This window comes from Rhinoderma darwinii, chromosome 11 (assembly GCF_050947455.1).
Source record: "Rhinoderma darwinii isolate aRhiDar2 chromosome 11, aRhiDar2.hap1, whole genome shotgun sequence".
Lineage (NCBI taxonomy): Eukaryota > Metazoa > Chordata > Amphibia > Anura > Rhinodermatidae > Rhinoderma > Rhinoderma darwinii.
In genome coordinates this window covers 80,993,610-81,015,064 of record NC_134697.1, presented here as the reverse complement: position 1 = coordinate 81,015,064, position 21,455 = coordinate 80,993,610, and the positions used below count along the sequence as shown (strand labels likewise).

General features: G+C 42.3%; 2 protein-coding genes across 3 annotated transcripts in view; one reads left to right on the top strand and one right to left on the bottom strand.

Moving 5' to 3' along the window:
- RASSF4 (Ras association domain family member 4) overlaps positions 1–21,455 on the top strand; it is a 211,266-nt gene that overhangs the window by 103,648 nt on the left and 86,163 nt on the right. For both annotated transcript variants that reach the window (XM_075841830.1, XM_075841831.1), the window contains one exon: positions 9,470–9,545. In XM_075841830.1, the coding sequence (XP_075697945.1) occupies positions 9,470–9,545 (76 nt within the window). The remainder of the gene's footprint in view (positions 1–9,469; positions 9,546–21,455) is intronic.
- The window catches only part of LOC142663280 (growth-regulated alpha protein-like), a 91,677-nt gene that overhangs the window by 55,705 nt on the left and 14,517 nt on the right, over positions 1–21,455 (bottom strand). The window lies entirely within an intron of this gene.

Below are 21,455 nucleotides of genomic sequence, written 5' to 3'. Positions count from 1 at the left end.
ATGTATAAGAGTGTGCACAGGCGACAAAGAGGTAATGAGGGGGCAAGGGCTGGTGTTACTTCCTCAGGGAAGGAGTCATAGGTGCAGGCTGGGGGGGAGGGGGAGGGAGGGAGGGGCGTGTTCTGACATAACAGAAAAAAGCGAAGTCACGTACACCAGTGGGTATGAAGATCTGCTAACCCTTGCCGCAGGTGATTTGAGGGTTTCGTTAGATAAGGGCCGGTTGGCCTTGTTGGTTCTGGCTTATAAGCCAGGTTTTGGTTATGTTGTTAATGTTAATGTTTATACATGGCTCTTGGAAAAGGACGGATCTGACTCCCCGAACTTAGCACGACTTTTAGGCACTTTAGCTCATCTTATACATGGCCCAATAACATGAAAATAGTCTCTTGGAACGTTAAAGGGCTGAGATCCCCACAGAAACGGACCAAACTTTTACGACACATGAAAAGATTGCACCCAGATGTGGCCCTATTGCAGGAAACTCACCTTACCGAGCCGGAGTTTAAGTATTTGCAAAAATTCTGGGTGGGGCAGGTTTTTGGCTCGTCGGCAAGGGAGGGTAAGGCGGGAGTTATAATTTTGGTACATAAAAATTTTGTGTTTACACTGGTGTCTCAGGAGCGGGATGACGAGGGCCGTTGGATCCATCTAGTGATGGAGCATGCAGGGGAAACCATCAGTATTCATAATGTGTATGGCCCAAATACGGTTAACACTGGTTTTTTGATCATTTGGAAACCCAACTCCAGCAGGATCGCACTAGGTTTTTGATTCTAGGGGGAGACCTTAACACTGTAAGATCTTCAAACGAAGATAGGAGCGCAGGGACTAGTTCGCAGAGAAATAGAGATAAGATCTTGCCCGACTTTTTAAGACACACGGCCCTAATAGATGCGTGGAAGAGTCTACACCCAGATGCGCGGGAATATACACATTTCTCCCATGTTCATCAGTCATGGTCGCGTATTGATTACTTGCTAGTTAGTGACGCATTATCGCGGCGTTTACGTGAAGCGACAATTGAAGATCTAGTCATTTCGGACCATGCTCCGGTTACCATTACCTTGGCCGACACAGTAGCTAGAGGAACGGATTTTATCTGGAGGTTTCCCGCCTTTCTGGCAAAGGACGAGGGCTTTATACAGAAGCTTAAGGGGTGGTGGATGGAATTTGATGGGGATAATGTATCACATCGCTCGGAACCGTCATTGTATTGGCGTACAGCTAAAGCGGTAATACGAGGAAAAATCATGCAATATATGTCTAATCTTAAACGTAAGACGACCGAAGGATACAAGGCAGCGAGCAACAGATTACGGTGTGCATACATAGCATTTCTACACTCTCCATCACTGCCATTGGTGGAGGAATGGAGGGAAGCCAAGCGACAGTTTGATCAATGGTTAGACAAAAGAGAGAGTATTTACCGGTCCCAATTTGATGCCGATTTAATGCGTTTCGGCAATAAAGCGGGCAAATTATTAGCGCGATTAGCAAAAGGGAGGTATGCACCATCGCACATATCAACACTTAACGAGTCAAATGGGACTTCTACCTCAGACCCAAAAAAAATCAATACCATATTAAGTAAGTACTACCAAGCCCTTTACTCAGAAACACCCATAGATCTCCAAAAAGGGAGGGAATTTTTGGAGAAGGTGAAGTTGCCAGGGCTCACCCAGGAGCAAAATGGTCACTTGAGCGCAGAGATTACATTAGAGGAAGTCTGGAGCGCCATTAAGACCTTATCTAACGGAAAGGCCCCGGGTCCGGATGGATTCACATGGGGAGTTTTTTAAATCTCTGAGAGAAGAAATCAGCCCTACCATGGTGGCATACTATAATATTTTACTAAGCACGGGGGCTTTACCAGCAGAGGCTAAAGTAGCGCATATAAAGGTGCTACCCAAGAAGGGGAAGAATCCTCTTGACCCGGGGGCATACCGTCCCATTTCGCTGATAGACCAAGATCAGAAATTGCTCACAAAAATTCTGGCCAATCGGCTGGCTATGTACCTACCCATACTGGTGGGAAAGTCCCAAGTAGGCTTTGTAAAGGGCAGGGCAGCAGTGACAAATCTACGCAAGGTGTTGACGGTGCTAGAAACAGTCAGGCATGATCCCCAGCCAGGTACCAGGCCGGCACTTTTAGCGCTAGACGCAGAGAAAGCCTTTGATAACATACAATGGGAATGGCTGGGGATGGTGCTAGACAAAATGAACATTCAGGGAGACTTCCGGGTCTTCCTGAAGGGAGTCTACAATAGCCCGCAAGCACGTGTTCACTCCTCAGGGTTCCTATCAGATCCCTTCCAATTACATAAAGGAACACGACAGGGTTGCCTCCTATCACCCCTGTTATTCAATCTGGCATTGGAACCTATGGCTAGATACCTGGAGGAATCGGATATGTTCAGAGGCATTCAAGTAGGGTCTTGTGCAGTGAAATTAGCCCTGTTCGCTGATGATGTCATACTTTTTATGTCGAATCCTCAAGAGCATTTAGGGAAGGTTTTTCAATTTTTACAGGAATTTGGGCAATGCTCGGGATATAAAGTCAACATAGCTAAGAGCGAACTGCTGGAGTTGGGCAGGCCATTGCCTAAGACCTTTTGGCAATCTTTGGGTTGTGGGATATCACCGGTTGAGCACTGCATTACTTATCTGGGTATCAAAATAGGGAGGGCACCAGACACTCTGTATGGCCTAAATTATCCCCCGTTAATTAAAAAAATACAAGCGGAACTCACTAGATGGGGCCAATTGCCGTTGTCCCTCCTGGGAAGATGCCATCTGATTAAGATGGTTAGTTTCCCCAGATTGCTATACCCCTTTCAAACACTTCCTCTATTATTGAAGCATGTGGATGTCTCGAAACTGATGGCTTCATTCACTAAATTTATATGGGCAGGAAAAAGGCCGCGCATAGCACTTACCAAGCTCATGATGGGTAAACAAGAAGGGGGTGTGAACTTTCCGAATGTCAGGGGTTATAACGTGGTCTGTCTTTTTCGCCATGTAGTAGATTGGCTTCATGAGACAAGCAATTATTCCAACTTAGATCTGGAAGGGGAGTATGCCTCACCCTGGAACCTAAAAGCTTTGTTACATTGTAGAGTTGCTTCTCTTCCGTGCCGTCTCAAAACCTCCATTGTATTGAGAGATACAGTTCTAGCTTGGAAAGTGGTACGCAAACAGTTTGGGCTACCTCACCTGGTCTCGAAATATATGCCGTTAAGCGGACATCCAGAGTTCTTACCGGGAATAGACAAGGGGGACGGAATTGCCTCATGGGGGAGGGTAGGCATGGGCAATGCAGGGGATCTTATGCACACAGAGGAAAAGAGGTGGTTAACTGGGGAGGAAATCACCACTAAACTCAGACACATAGCAGGGAGGGTCAATTTTTTGCAAGTACTTCAGGTACGAGCATTCTGCACCTCCAGGCTCAGGGATGTGAGTAAGGAAGCTACCTCGCACACTCTGGATGAGGTCATGGGTCCAACAACTGGGAGGGCGACCATTTCGGGACTGTATGGAGCATTGAGAGATGGTTTTGTTCGGCCGCAATCAAGGATTAGTTTTAAAAGCTGGGAACGGTGGACTCAGGATACAGGTATAGGAGAGATCATACTGGGGGGTTGGGAGACGGTACGGAAGAGTGTGATAAATGCGAGCTGGAGGGAAACCTATTTTAAGTTGATGCATGCAGCTATATATGGCTTTAATATTCTGCCTTCACAATCTTTCCCTGACCGCATTACAAGTTGTCCCAAGTGCAATACACCACTGACGAATTTGTGGCATGGGGTGGTGGGGGTGTGTACACACGAAACGATTTTGGGGGATGGTACAGAAGTATATTGAGGACCATTGGAAAACGAATTTCCCAATGACGCCGCAAGCGCTACTATTCCATCAGGCGTGGCCGCCGGAGGAAGAGGGTGCTCGAGGAGTGAGATCACCTCCCGTGCTGGTGCACGATTCTACTGGTAGCCTTGAGATGCCTCCTGAGTAAATGGCTAGAGGCAGACATGCCGGGTTTAGAAATGATTGTGTCGTGGCTGAAACAGTTATTGGTTCTTGAGAGGGTGGAGGTGGAAAGGAGGAAGGAAACGGGAACCAAGAAGCTATTTGATAAGTGGCAAACATTCATAGAATCGCAATGTACAGCAGCCGAAATAGCGGAAATTGTTAGGCCCTTCCAGTACACAAAGTGGTATTGTACACAGCTCTTGGCAGGCACTTTAGGGGGGTTGCAACTCTGAATCAGCTGGGGGAAAAAGGATGAGTAGAAACTTATTGATGACCTAGGTCGTGTCGGGGTTGGGGGAAGTCATGCTTTCGGTCCATCTGAAGATAGACAATTATGCCATGTTCATGTGTTTATATGTGTTATGTTGAATTTAATTCAAAGTTAATTCCATGACAGTAGAGTGCTGCGCACTCATGATGTAACTGTTACGTGAAATGTTTGTAAGAAAATGTGAAAACTGATAATAAAAAAGATATTTTAAAAAAAAAAACCTAATAAAACAATATTATAGAGTGGATTATCCCACAATAGAGATAAATAATGATAAGTCCTAAAAATAATAAAAGTGAAGTATATAAATACTACATGTGTGATAATTTTATCATTTTTCATGAACAGAGCAAAAAGTAATGACAAATAATAAATAAAAGATAAAAGAATAATAAAGTAATAATGTAATAATATACATAAACGCAAAACAATATAAATATATATATATATATATATATATATATATATATATATATATATATATATACATTTCACAGAGAACAAAAGAGGACAGAGAAGGGAGTTGAGGAAAAGGAGGCCGCATAGCATTGAGTTGCAGAAATAGAACAGTGAATCCTCATTTCCAAACGATATCATTATATAGGATGTTCAAAGGACTTCGATCCTTTCTCTCCTATTCAGGCAGCCGGACATAGGAAGGATAAAAAATACCTAATAATGACATACAATACAGAATAAATTAATATAAAAGCATAGATAGTAGAGATTATAAAAAAGGAACAAAACTAAGTTTTTCATTAAGTCCATGAGGTTTCATTGATCCCAACAGGACAATCCATTTGCACTCTTTTTGTGCCAAGACTCTCTTCACATTGCCATCCCTTATGCCACAATGTATTCTATCTATCCCTCGCACAAATAGTGTCCTGGGATTACAGCCATGATGTAAGTTGAAGTGTCTGGGAAAGGTCTTTAGCTGTGTTAGGTCCTCAATTTCACTGGCCCCCCATAATATCACGCATGTGCTCTCTCGTGCGGATTCTCAACTCTCTGGAAGTGAGTCCTATATAAATTTTGGGACAGCCACATATACAACATGTGTCGTACTGCATGAGATGTATTCCCTGATTTCAAAGTGCCTCGTTCCATCAACTGACGAAAAGTTAGTTGCCCGACAGATATTAACACAAGATCTACAATCTCCGCAAGGGTAACATCCCTTTCTGGATCCACGGGAACCAAACGGGCATAACTGACGTAGTATGTAATGACTTTTGATGAGAAAATCTTTTCGATTTTTTGCCCTTCTGGCTGTTACCATAGGTCTCTCTGATAAATTATGAGCCAGTTGTGGCTCGGATCTCAAGATGTACCAATGTCTTTCCAAGATGGTCCTCATCTTGTTCCACTGTCCATTATATGTGGATATGAATCATCACCTGGGTCACTCGTTGTTGTTTGGATCTCAAAAGATCACCACGGGGGGCTGCTCTCGCTTTCCTATACCCCGACTTGATGGTTCTATTGCTATAGCCCCTGTCCCTAAACCTAGACTTGAGATCTTTGGATTGCTGTTCGAGTAGGGCATCGGAGGAGCAGATCCACGTCATCCTGAGGAACTGACCAACCGGGATAGCTTTAATGGTGGATGGATATTATATGTTTTAAAACTTTTTTTTTACACTTATTTTAAGTCCCACTAGGGGACTTGAAGGTCCAACTGTCTGATTTTTTTTTTTCTAATACATTGCACTACCTATGTAGTTCATGGTATTAGATCTGTCAGTCATTCACTGACAGCAAGCCGATTAGGCTTCGCCTCCCGGTGGGGCCTAATCACCTTCCGTAATGACAGAGCAGGAGGCCATTGTTAGGCCTCCTGTTGCCATAGCAGCAGTCGGCAGCCCTCATTGCCTGACAGGGCTGCCGATCTGCTAGCAACCTCTAAGATGCAGTGATTGCTTTCGATTGCTGCATCTAAGGGGTTAATGGCAGGGATCGGAGCTAGCTCCGGTTCCTGCCGTTACAGGTGGATGTCAGCTGTAACATATAGCTGACATCCACTGCTGATGACGCCGCCTCTGCTCCTGAGCCGACGCCATCTTGCCGTGCTATGCAGACCGGGAAACCAGTATTAGGCCTCCGGTTGACATTGCAGCCACCGGAACCCCAGCAATTTCATTGCTGGGGTACCGATGAGCTGCAAACACCTTAAATGCAGCGATCGCTTTTGACCGCTGCATTTAAGGGGTTATAATAACACCAAAAAAGTGCCTCAATAGAATAATTTGGTCAAACACCAAAGTCATAGTTTAAACACATATGCAGAAAATCAGTTTTAAATGCAAAAACCCAAACATTTTCAAAATAAAATAGTTTTTATTGACACATGATAAAAATACAAAATATAGTTAATAGCATCAAAAATGGATTAAAATATAAGTCCTCACAGTAAAGAAAATACGGAGTGGGCTACTGGCCATAACATCTATACCATACACAAGTACATTGTAAATAAACTGCCATGGTGAGTCACATAAGAAAAATAAACAACTGTGAAATAGACCATCAGAATCGATAGACAGAACTGGCAAGGTAGCCAAAAAATAATAGAATAGAAGTTGACAGACCATGCAGATATACAATGGGGTAAAGAGTAGCGATGTGCCGGGAGCCCACTTACACCCAACGCGTTTCGCCACCAGGCTTCGTCAGGGGGAAAAAAATGGAGGCTCTTTGACAGGTTAAGGTATATATATATGTCTACAAATCTTAGTTTAATTGGATTTACCTGAGGCATGGTTGGTATGATCACGAAAACCGAAAGTGTAGTAGTTAGGGGCAGACACTCCGCATATCCAATAAGAAATTTTGTAAATGACTCAGTGAGAACGGAGGTAGGTGTAAAAACCACAGGGATTGGATGAGGTAAGTGTCAATCACATCTAGTGACCGGAAGTAGGTCAACACGAAACTGGAAGTGAGCTAATTTGGGGCGGTAACTCCCCATATCCAATCAGAAACTTCATAACAGACTCAGTGAGAGCAGAAATCAATGTAAAAGCCACCGGGATTGGGTGGAATGAGTGTCAATCAAACGACTGGAAGAAGGTCAATATAGCAAATGCTGAATAATATTTAAGGGGTTAATGTTGAGGAAATAAGCTAATTTCGGTCCCCGCCATTACAGCCGGATGTTAGCTATAATACACCGCTGACATCCGGCGATGATGGCACGAATCAGCTTCTGAGCTGGTGCCATTTGTTTGTCGTATGCATACGGCAAACTGCAGGAAGCACTGGCTTTCCATGACGTATCCATACGACAAATGTCGGGAAGGTGTTAATGGCCTGAACTATAAAAATATTATGTTATTTTTTCTGCACCGAGAACACCGTAAAAAAAAACTAAAAACTAATGCCAGAATTGCTGTTTTTTTTTTTGTCACTTTGCGTTCCACAAAATGGAATAAAAAGGGATCAAAAGGTTGCTTGTCCCCTAAAATAATACCAATAAAAACTAAATTAGGTATCTTCGTATTATTGTAAAGTGGAAGTGTTTAGGAACCACAGCCACGGGCATAGTACATAAAAGTCGCCAATGCTCTGCTGACTCAATAATTGCAGAGTTCCAAATCTCCTCTGGCATTAACATCCGCACAAAAACTGTCCCCCAGGAGCTACATGGCATGGGTATCCATGGATGAGCAACTGCATGCGAGCCGTACATCACCAAAGCTTTCAAAGGCAAAGGCCTTTTTCTGTTTCAGTCTGTGCCCCAGTGCATAAAACAAGGTTTCTTAAAGGCATGGTTGGGGGAGTTTGGTGTGTAAGAACTTGACTAACCTGCACGGAGCCCTGACCTTAACCCCATCCAACACCTTTGGGATGAACTAGAACGGAGACTGCGAGTCAAGCCTCTCCTCCTGACCTCACAAATACTCTTCTCGATGAATAGGCAAAAATTCCAAAAGACACACTCCAAAATCTTATAGAAAGCCTTCCCAGAAGAGTGGGAGCTGTTTTAGTTGCACAGGGGGAACCAACTCCATATTAATGCCTATGTATTTAGAATGGGATGTTATAAAAGTTCCTCTCGGTGTAATGTGTAGGTGTCCCAATACTTTTGTCCATAACGTTTTGTGTGGCCTAAGGCTACATTCACACGAGTGTGACAGACTTTACCTTCTGTCCGTGTGCGTTGCGTTATGCATCAGTGTGCTTTGTGACTGGCATGCGTTTTTTCACGCACTCGCAAGCACTTTAAAAAAAAAAAAAATTGCTGATGCGTAAAACAAGGACGGCACACAGATGTCCATGGCTTTCACGCCCCCAATATAGGACATGCAGTGAGTTTCACGCAACGGACACTCACAGCGTGAAAACTCCTGCATGTGTGAATAGCCCCATTGAAATCCGGCATGGTTTCAACGCACAGCAACACGGACGAGATTTACGCTCCTGTGAATGAGCCCTTACAAGCAGAGAAAATGTGATATTTTTTTCAATTTTCTATAGTTTGGTGCTTCACAAATAAACAATAAATTTACCCACCAAAATGTATCACTAACAAAAAGTACATAGTGTCATGAGAAACCTCCGAATCGCTTGGATAAGTGAAAGCATCCCAAAGTTATTACCATGTAGTCAGATTTCATAAATGTGGCCCTGTTAGGAAGGTCAAAACTTTCTGCGCCCGCAAAGTGTTAAAAATGTTAGGTTGTGTTTACTCAGGTTGTCTATGTCTTATATTAAATTTAGTTAGGCCTCATGCACACGACCGTAGCCATGTGCACGGCCATGATTTTCGGGTCAGCCGGGAGCGAAGTGTCACCAGCAAGCCTCCCGCAAATCGCGGGCCGTGCACATGGCCGCGGCCATTATTTGCTATGAGCCAGGACCGCAGAACACGGCCGTAATAAGACATGTCCGTTCTTTCTGCGGTCCAGGATCCTGGGCCATGCATGGACCGTGGAAACCACGATCGTGTGCATGGCCCCATAGGAATGAATAGGGCCGCAATTCTTCCATGGATTTTGAGGGGAATTGCGGCCGCAAAAGCACGTTTGTGTGCATGTGGCCTAAGGCTGAATCTAGTGGTGTGAAAAATATTAAAAATAGAAAAAATAAGGATAAGGGGTTAATAATTTTTCACAATTTGCATTTTGTATGAGTCTTAATTTCTTATTTGTTTGATAGGTCTGAGCTCTTGTCTCTTCTGAGAACCTACAACTGCTATCATCAAGGGAAGAGCTTCCAACTGCGACATAATGAGGTGACAACACATGATTTCTATCTATATTTAAAACATATCAAACCTATCAGGTGACATTTCATGTGTGTACATGAGGAATTTCTGGCCATTATATGACTTGTATGTGGCGTTTTTTAGCAGTTTTCACCCTGCAGGTTCTATCTCTAATTCACAGTTTTATCTGAGCTAGTGGTTACATATATTGTAACTGTTACAGTTATAAATCAGGAGGCTGAGCTGCGACCTCCTTCATTATAACTGTACTAGTATAGAAAACCCCCACACAGTATAATGCCCCCATAGCTGCCCCCACACAGTATAATGCCCCCCATAGCTGCTCCCACACAGTATAATGCCCCCACAGCTTCTCCCACACAGTATAATGCCCCCCCCATAGCTGCCCCCACAGTATAATGGCCCCTATAGCTGCCCCCACACAGTATAATGCCCCCCATAGCTGCCCCCACACAGTATAATGCCCCCCATAGCTGTCCCCACACAGTATAATGCCCCCCATAGCTGCCCCCACACAGTATAATGCCCCCATAGCTGCCCCCACACAGCATAATGCTCCCCATAGCTGCCCCCACACAGCATAATGCTCCCCATAGCTGCCCCCACACAGTATAATGCCCCCCATAGCTGCCCCCACACAGTATAATGCCCCCATAGCTGCCCCCACACAGCATAATGCTCCCCGTAGCTGCCCCCACAGTATAATGCCCCCCATAGCTGCCCCCACACAGCATAATGCTCCCCATAGCTGCCCCCACAGTATAATGCCCCCATAGCTGCCCCCACACAGCATAATGCTCCCCATAGCTGCCCCCACAGTATAAAGCCCCCCTCCCTCCCATACACAGTTGAGCTGATATTTTTTTGTTCTAGGAAATTATCTAAGCCTTTTTTTTTATCATTCTTTATTTATTTTTCTTTTGTTTTTATAACATACAAAACATTTTTGATAAGAAATCTATGAAAAGACAAATCCTTCATGGAAATAAACATAATTGTAGGTGAAGAGCCTCAATGCAAGATGATACACATAAGACTTCTATATACAACAGTCGCATATAAATCACATACACAAAAGCTATCCACCCAGCAGTATTATCATAAAGGGTATGGATTCATAAAGGAAGCGGGGAGGGGAGGGGGGGGGGGGGCATGAGATGATCCAACTCAATGGGTTAGAGAACATATACAAACATAAAAGAAAGCACACTGTCTCATGAGAGAAAGCAGCGTAAAGGATAAGAGTCAATCACTGTGTGGTAGACGTGTGTTGTGCCAGAGTCTGAAAATCAATCCAAGGTTGCCAAATTTTAATGAAAGTATCATGTCTTCTATTAATATAATATAATACTGTGACTAGATATAATTGTTTCCGTTCCGTTAAATTGTAAATTTACTGCCTGGATAGAACGATTTAAAATGAATTTTAATAAAGAATTGTTAAAATGGGCTCACATAGCCAAATTACAACAGGCTCAGCAGGGTGGTCAGCAGCAGAGACAGGTCTATTGCAGTGATAGGTAAAGTTCACCCCTAGACCAGCCTCTCCTATTATTTTATAACTGCTGAACCCAGCCTGCTCAATGATTCACGCTACTCAGCGCTAATCCGCACTAATCCAACGCGTTTCTGCACCCACTGGTATTTGTGGGGCATCATCAGGGATTAATTATGTTGTTTCTGCCGGCTCGCACAGTTCTGTGCTTAGTACACCTCCCGGCCCGTGCACGATTAAGATAGTAACATCGCACACGAGCCGGAGAGGTGCCGGTCTTTTAACATGCTCCAGCCCTCCCCCTCTGCTGACGTGCCCGCAGCTCACCGCCAATCCCGATACAACACGTCACTCATGACGTGTCAGGACTGCGGCACGCCCCCCTCCTTCGGCCGCCAATCAGAAGAGGTTAGGACGCACTGCGTCCCTGGTAACCTTAGAGATCCGAAAAGCGGATATATCAACAACTTAGGGATATAATATTATGTATTGGACACAGATCAAAGTAAAAGCATCACTGTTACTGAGCAAGAGTCGATCAATCAGTTATAACCGGAGTTATCAAGTATTCGCATCTCAAATAGTAAGGACGCGCATACGTCCGGTCGTCATGGAAACATTGTAAACTTCCTTCAACATACATTAACCCAATGTATGGCTGCCAAAGAGCAGTCTATATCGCTAGGGGGTCCTTTATTATTATTTATACCAGACAGACTGCAGTTGATAAATTAATCTGACAGGCATTTCTAATGTGAAGAGTAGGGTCACCCTTCAAGTGGCCCTAATGACATCATAGAATAAAGGATTTGAATCACAGCAGACACACCAACTTTGAGGAATTTATCTGGGGGGCATTCATGATGTAAAAGTGAGGCCACACTTCAGGTGAATCCTAATGAAGTCATAGAAAACATGCATAGGAGATTTGTTCATTCAAACCAAGTGGGCTCATAGTTCGCATCCGGAAAATCCATTGTGCCTCTTTTTGTAGGATTATTTTGTTAATATCACCACCTCTAGGTGTGGATCTGATATGTTCAATACCTTGAAATTTGAGACACAAACTATCCCCACTGTGACATTCCCGGACGTGGCGTGATACCGGAGTATCCTCTTTCCTCCTACAGTCCCCAATATGATCCCGGATTCTCCTTCTGAATTCTCTAATGGTTTTACCAATATATTGTTTTTTACAGTCACATGTGATCAGATATACGATTCCCTTGGTTCTACAATTAATGTAGGTTCTATTATCAAATATCCTTCCTGTGGTCGCACTTTTAAAACTGCTGCTACATGCAATGGACACACATGCCTTACATGAACCACATCTATAGCTCCCCTTGAGGTTGCTACTTAGCCAAGTGGTGGGTGAATCCTGCCCACTCATGTGGCTGTGTACAATATGATCCTTGACATTTCGCCCCCGTCTGAATGTTATCAGGGGGGAAACTCCTACCAGGTTCCCTATGTCAGGGTCAGCTTTTAGGATCCCCCAGTACCGTTGTAAAATTGATCTCACCTCTGTACTAGCAGAGTCAAACGTCCCAATGACCCTAATGAGATCATCATCTTTTTGCTTTGGTCTGGGGTTCAATAAGTCATCCCGATTGCACCCCAAGGCATGCTGGTAAGCCTGTCTTAGGATGTGTCTAGGGTATCCTCTATTCATGAATCTATTCTCTAATTCACGTGCTGACGTTTGGAAGTCAGATAGAGTTGAGAAATTCCGTCTTGCCCTCAAATACTGACCCTTTGGGATCCCCCGTTTCAAGTTCATCGGATGGCAACTCTCCCATCTCAGTAGACTATTAGTAGCCGTTTTTTTACGGTGCATACTAGTTTGAATATTACCCGTAGCAGTTTTAGATATTGATATGTCCAGAAATGTAATTTGGTTAACATTTATCTCTGACGTAAAAAATAGACCCTTATCATTCACATTTAGTATTCCCACAAATTCCTCAAATTCACTTTTGGTCCCTTTCCACAATATCAAAATGTCGTCAATGAATCTAATCCACAAAATAACGTGAGATGTCCAGTGCTCCATCATCTCACTAAAGACACATTCCTCTTCCCACCAACCCAGATACAGATTGGCATAGGTGGGTGCACATGGGCTCCCCATCGCCACTCCTCTGAGTTGGTGGTAGTATTTCTGGTCGAACAAAAAGAAGTTATGCTCAAGAATGAATTTTAACAAGGAGACAACAAACTCATTATGGGCTTTAAATTGTGTTCCTTTCCCTTTTAGGAAGTGTTCAATCGCCATGCATCCCTGATCGTGAGGGATCGAGCTATAGAGTGCCTCAACGTCCAAGGACGCCAATAGTACATCATGATCACATCTTATGCCATCCAACCTTCTAAGAGCGTCCATCGTATCCCTAATATAGGACGGAAGAGATACTACAAATGGTCTAAGAATCTTGTCTATGTACAAACTCGCATTCTGCGATAGACTATTGATTCCAGACATGTTAAAAGACCGGCACCTCTCCGGCCCGTGTGCGATGTTACTATCTTAATCGTGCACGGGCCGGGAGGTGTACTAAGCACAGAACTGTGCGAGCCGGCAGAAACAACATAATTAATCCCTGATGATGCCCCACAAATACCAGTGGGTGCAGTAACGCGTTGTATTAGCGCGGATTAGCGCTGAGTAGCGCGAATCATTCAGCAGGCTGGGTTCAGCAATTATAAAATAATAGGAGAGGCTGGTCTAGGGGTGAACTTTACCTATCACTGCAATAGACCTATCTCTGCTGCTGACCACCCTGCTGAGCCTGTTGTAATTTGGCTATGTGAGCCCATTGTAACAATTCTTTATTAAAATTCATTTTAAATCGTTCTATCCAGGCAGTAAATGTATCATGTCTTCTATCCGCCCAGCTGGACAATTCTTCAAATCTACAGATTTGGGCTACCTTAGTCAACCAGATTTGTAAAGGGGGTGGTTGAGTTTGTAACCAATAAAGCGGGATCAGAGTTTTCGCCGCAGCAATTAGGTGTGTGGTTAAGTTACGCTTTGATGGCTTATACTTATCAGAAGGCTTAGAGAAAGCAATCATGTCATCCAATGTCGGCTTTACATCTCCAACATTCTGCCGAATCAGCCATGTTATGTCTATGCAAGAACTCCGGTGTTCTATACCATCTGGACAAAAGCTTATAATGGTTTTCCGGAAGGCGCAGACAATTCGAGAAACCATGTGAATGTCTAAGAATAAAAGTAGTTTCAGTGTTAGAGAAGGTAGTACCTGTCTCCTCTTCCCATGATGAAATAATGGCAGTCTTAACAGACGAGGACCTACTCACCAAGGTGTTATACAAATTAGAAATGTTCCTAGTATTGGGAGTCTGAGCTAACAATATCTTTTCCATATCATTTACATCTCGAAGTGGGTAATGAAGGTTTCAAAATTGCGAGTTCTCGGAAATAAGGTTCATCCGGTACTATATGAGTCCCCAGGATATCCCTAAAAGAATATGTATTAAGTGCCTCCCACATGTCTGGATATGCTATAATGTCTATGTTCAGTAGGTCAGGTATAAGCCCCATCGGTAAACAAGGGGAAGGTGATGGCATGAGGGAGGGGTATAGAGAGTGGCAAACCTCACACATTCCCTTAGTCAGGGGGTCAAAAGAGGGTTTTCTAAATACCCTTGGACCAGGTCTCCACAAATTCTTATAATACGAGGCCTCCCACAGAGACTTCAGAGCAAGGGTAATGGTTTGGTATTTGGAAGACTTAATCACGTCCATCCATCTATTAAGCTGGATAGCTTTATAGTATAACTGCATGTCAGGCATACCAACACCTCCAGATATTTTTTTCGTTATTAAGAGTGAGTAAGAAAGTCTTGGCTTCTTATGATTCCAAAGAAACTTAGAGAAAATCCCTCTCAGAGATTTGAAAAAAAACCTGTGGAAGGCCCACAGGGACCATTTGTAGTTCATAGAGAATCTTGGGCACAATATAAGTCTTCAACAGATTCTTTCTGCCTAACCATGAGAGAGGAGGAATATTATACTCCGTAGTTAACTTAGTCACCTCTGAAAGAAGGGGGGAGGAGTTTAAGTGGCATAAATCGGAACATTTATTGGACAGGCGAATTCCTAAATATTTAATGTTGCTCTTGGACCAGAGAAAAGGGGACGTTGATTGCTCCTTCAGCATATCAGTCCGCGAAAGAGTTATATTTAACACCTCAGACTTGTTAACGTCAACATTAATCCCTGAAATGTTTCCATATTGAGTCAGTATATTTGTGAGCGCAGGTAGACCAAGCTGAGGGTTAGTGACCAAGAATAAAAGGTCGTCTGAAAAAGCTGTGACCTGTAATTGTGTTGAGCCAAACTCCATGCCTTCTGCGGTGTTGCTATCAGTGTGTGAAGAGTGGGAGAAGAGGGTTGCATTGACAATCCAACACAATGGGCAGCACTTTGAACACATTTTATAAGTGGTCAGAAACTTGTAAATAACTCATGAAAGAATAAAGTAACGTTAAAACCAAGCACACCATTGTTTTTCTTGTGAAATTATCGATAAGTTTGATGTGTCACATGACCCTCTTCCCATTGAAAAAACTAAAGTTGGATACAAAATGGCCGACTTCAAAATGGCCGCCATGGTCAACACCCAGCTTGAAAACTATACTAATGTGCCACAAACAGGAAGTTAATATCACCAACCATTCCCATTTTATTTAAGCGTATCCATATAAATGGCCCACCCTGTACATTAATTGTGGAACAGTTGGAGGAATGACCGGCCAACAGATCGATAAAAGCATACATTATATGAATATCTATAAAACATGTTTGGTAAATAATAATAAATAACTTACTTTAAAATGGAAACATAAGAATGGATATATCAGAGGGAAAGGTGGGTGCCGCTGGTTGCTAGGTTACTCAGAGGATGCCGAGACCATCATGATTTCCATAAATTAGACACCTCTACTAATAATAGATTGACCCTTTATGAAAAAGACTTTATTTTAAAAAAGGCCAATAATTGAAGAGAGATCGAGCAGACTATGCCCTCAATGCATCAGGTGACTGGAGGTTTGATACACGTCACATTCCGAAAAAAGATAATACTCCACATGACTACAATATTCACCAAAGCACTAAAAAAATCAGGTCAATCTGGTTCTACGATTCCTTTCAATAAATTACCCACTTATAGTAGATCCTTTAAGAACAGTTCTAAACTTAGATCTAATTACAAGATGACAAATCAGGAAGTAGCAGAGACTGCTTCGATTAATACCAATACCAATATGAACGATACCTCCACAAATGTATCATCGTCAAAACCAATTTGCAATAACACTTGATTACACTTCCCTTTTAGGATCAGTTGCCGAACAAACCGACCCTTCAACAGCAGTTTACCCAGACAATAATATACCTATGAATGTTTTCAAATCATCAGATCTAGAGGCCCACCTTCTTCGTTTACACTAAGGCTGGGTTCACACGACCATGTTACGTCCGTAAAGGACGGAACATATTTCGGCCGCAAGTCCCGGACCGAACACAGTGCAGGGAGCCGGGCTCCTATCATCATAGTTATGTACGATGCTAGGAGTCCCTGCTTCTCCGTGGAACTACTGTCCCGTACTGAAAACATGATTACAGTACGGGACAGTCCTGTAGTCTCTATCTACACATAATACTTCTCTTTTTTCAGAAGTGTCTATTTCTAATCACATCCTACCCAATGATGGTTCTCCCAATAGTTCATACACTAGTCATGTCATATCCGAACATAATGAACAGAGGTGTACTACTGTTTATTCCAAATCTGATTACCCTACATCTTCCTTAGATATTACTTACTCTGCCGTTTCTTTTTTAGGGCTCCCCCCTCAGCTAACCATGTCCCCACTAACCCCCATAGTGACAAGCAAAGATTTACTGATTCCTTACATTATGAGCCCAAAAGCACAAACCATTACTCATTTTTTTCCGAAAATTCTGAAAATTTCCACCAAAAGAAAACTAGACAAAGATATAGAGGACGGAGAGGAGGAAGGAAACGCAATAAACCAATCTGTGCCACTCAACACAAAGAGAAATTTGATCAAATCATAAAACTGTTTAATTTGTCATCTTATACCCTAAACATACATGAAATAAGCTTATTAAACAAAGGTCTTTCATTTTGTCCTACAGCTCCATCAGATACTTTCGAACTGTTTATGGACCTTAATAGGTTCCTTAGGAAATTGACATTAGTTAGGCACTTTGCCATTTCAAAATCCAACTTGGTGCCCTCTCTCACATCTGATTCCCATGTGACTAATTCAACTCCCACTGTCGTTTCAGTAGATGTCCATTCAAAATCAGAATTCTATCCATTACATCATCAAGGCTCTCTTTTGGACACCTTTTCAACCTTGGTAGGCAATGAACTTAGAACACTTGACAATCCCTGTACCTATCCAGACAACCTCACACTACATGAGAGAAGGGCAATTAAAACACTACGTAGCAATGAAGATATTGTAATCTGCCCCGCAGACAAAGGGGGCGGCATTGTCATCCAAGATAAAAATAAATATTTAGGAGAAACATCGCTAATTTTAACTGATAGTAAGTTTTATTGCAAATTGCCTGCTAATCCACTCCCATCTTATATATGCGAATATAAAATCCTAATAGATGCAGCCTTCAAAGATGGACTACTTGTCCCCTTTCCCAATATGCCTTTCATTTACCACCTCCCGAAAATTCACAAGTCACCTACTAATCCCCCTGGACGTCCCATTATTTCGGAAATCGGCTCACTCACAAGTAACCTTTCCCATTTTGTGGATCTGCACCTTCAACCTTTTGTGCTTAATTTACCATCATATCTAAAAGATTCCACTCAATATATCAAAGATCTACTTAGTCTAAAAATAGACTCATCTACATCCCCAATACATTTTTTTAACAGCTGATGTAACTGCGCTTTATATAAATATACCACACGACAAAGGTCTGAAAGTAACCAATTCCTATTTATCGACTAGCACCTCCATTCCAACTGCGCAGGTTCTGTTCCTAATTAACTGCATCAAATTCATTCTCCTACACAATGTCTTTAGTTTTGGTAATCATTTTTTAAATCAGGTTAAGGGTTGTGCAATGGTCACCCGCTTTGCACCAGCATATGCTAATCTCTACATTGGAGCTTTTGAGGAACAATATATTTATGGGGAACATCCCTTCAAAGATAACATTTTACTATACAGACGCTATATCGATGACCTCTTCTTTGTATGGAAAGGTGAAGAGGAAGAAGCCTCCCGATTTATTGAAATTTTAAACTCAAACGATTTTGATTTATCTTTTACACACATTTTCTCTGTAACATCTATAGATTTTTTAGACTTGACTATTCATTTTGATAAAAGCAGCAATAATTTTACTACAAAAACACATTTTAAGTCAGTGGATGTCAACAGCTACATTGATTTTAAGCATGCCCATCACCCCCTTTGGATAAAAAAAATTTACCCTTCGGGCAATTTAGAAGGGTGAGAAAAAAATTGTACTACAGACAGCAATTTTGATAAAGAATGCAATATCCTAGAGAAGAGATTCAGAGAAAAAAAACTTTCCTACTGATCTCATAAAAGGTGCACGCTCCAAAGCTGCCAAGTTATCCCAAGACTTCTGTATCAATCAAATACACAAAAAATCTGAACCAACAAGTTGCAGTACTAACTTTATCACCGCATACAATAGTGGGAACAAATCAGTTAGAGCTATTTTATCCAAGCATTGGCACATTCTAAGAAATGACCCTTACCTAAAAAAAATGAATTACCAGACAAACCAAATATTACGTTCAGCTGTTCTCAAACACCGAAGAATATTCTTGCTCCGAGTAGAGTACAAAAGTCTAAACCACCCAGTCCGAAAATGTTTCCTAACTTTCTTGGTTCATTTAAATGTGGCCATTCACGCTGCCTGTGTTGCAACAATATTACTCATAGAAAAGATACATATATATCTACAGTCACTAGCGAATCTTTTCCTATCAAATCATTTCTCAATTGTGGTAGCTCCTATGTGATATATCAATTAGAATGCTCCTGCCATTTACAGTATATAGGCAGGACGACACAATGTTTACGCACTAGAATTAACAAACACAGGTTTAACGTTAATTCGGGCTTCCTCAAACATAGTCTCTCTCGGCATTGTGCTTCTGTACATAACCGACAATTTGAAACAATTACCATCACTCCCATCGAACATATTCAGCCTGATGTTCCCAACAGATTTTGCAAACTAAAACAAAGGGAGAATTACTGGATTTTCAATCCAGGGGGCTTAAATTATATTTCAGAATCATCATTGGATTTATGTACTGTGTATCTATACATGTTTTATCCATTTATTTGCACACCAGTGATCTACTTCATTTGGTTGTATTACAAAAGCTTTTAATTTTCATAAACACTGTTTTAATTATAAGTATACCCCCTAACTTTTTATCTCTTGGATTAAAGAGAATAGATTCGGCATTTTGATTACACCAAAACATCAAAATTTGAAGTGTAAATACAGTCCTACTATATATTATTTGATCATCTGATTACACGCAGTTCATTTGTCTAAACTACAATATACATTGTCAAAGAATACCATTACACAATATATGTTGCTAGAAACAGATACACATACATACAATTTTGTAATAATAATTTTTTATGACTTACCGATCCGCAGCTTTTTGTGTCACTGTGTGACTTTTTGAAAAAGCAGAAAGGAGACCCCCAAGTGGCTGGCAGGGATAATTAAACAATGAAGAGAAATGTGCCTAGGCACAAAGTCCCAATTTCCCAGCCACCAGTCAATTAGTCGAAATGTCAGTAAAGGCAGTTAAAACATAACTTTTATTAATGTATCAAACAGACAAACGACACTGAAGGGTTAAAATTGTATCAGAAGACGGCCAGTGTGTAGCAAAGGGTCAATGTGCATGCATCCAGTACAACACTGGACGCAGTGAGAGAAACTTATTCGGCAGCTGCAGACTGCCGTGCATAGAAACAGTTCCCCCGGGTAAAGGCAATAACTGGACCGTCAGTGATATATTAAAATGGCGATAGCCCCCCCGACATGTTTCGCTGCAGAAGCAGCGTCCTCAGGGGATAACACGGGGCTAATGAGCGCGCGTTTTGAAAACTGCTCCCTATATAGACTCGTATGCCTACGTCTGCATGACGTGTGACGGCAATGATTCTCCTCAAAGCCAATCAGGTGGCCACAAAAGACAAGCCCCCACGCCAAAAAGAATGGCATGACAACAAGCCAATAGAACACCGGAATCAGGCATCCAGTCACCACGGAGGCTGAGCGCAAGCGCACATCAGTCACAGTGGGTGATAGTCATTCAGAGAATTCTGTATGCGGGGAGATTGACAGCATGGGCAGCCAATAAGGAGTGCAAAACGGCACCCAATTGGGATAACAAAATCCAAACAAGTGGATACCGTAAAAAGCCTCAATACAGGATGACAGCAAATGCATACAGCACAATATACGTGTCATGCTAGCCGCAGGGAGAACAAATTGCAGCCACACAGCACAACACGCAGAGTCGGCATACGCGAGTGCATAACAATATATTGATTTAACACAATACATCCATTCTAGTCAAATCTAATGGACAAAAACGAATAGTAGGAGAGAGCAGGGATCAGAGCGAGTCGTCTGTTGGATCGATAACAACATCAATAATAATATACATGCTCACCAAGCATAAATAAGGTTAGCTAAGTACACATCAAGACAGCAATGATGATCAGTGTGTCACATAACTGTCAGAACGACAGAGGTATAATAAGGGAAAGTATATTCAGCAGAGAAAATTAATTCAGCAATAAAGGTTAATGATAATAAGAAAAGAGGGTACAGTGCCAACTACAAAAAAGCCATGAAGGTGAACCCCTCATTTAGGCCATTAGGACTCAGAGAACTGAGCCTATGTATCCATCGTGCCTCCTCCTGCAGTAATCTTCTGTCCAAGTTTCCGGCCCTAGGTCCGAGTTTTAATTGCGTAATGCCCCAAAATTGAAGGACCTTGGAGTCGCTCCCATGAAAAGATCTCACATGTCTAGAAATGGAAGTATCCTCTTTCATATTGATACTACTGACATGTCTGGAGATTCGTCTCCTGAGTTGCTGAGTGGTCTTGCCAACATACAGTTTGGGGCAGGGGCATCTGGCAACATATACAACACCAGTAGTTTGACAGTTAATAAAGTGTCTGATGGTAAATTGACAACCATTTAGGGGGTTGGTAAAACATTTGGTCTTGGGCATATATGTGCAGAAGGAGCACCTTCCACAAGGAAAGGAGCCCACCGCAGGAGCTGAGAGCCATGTATCGCGAGGGATGAGT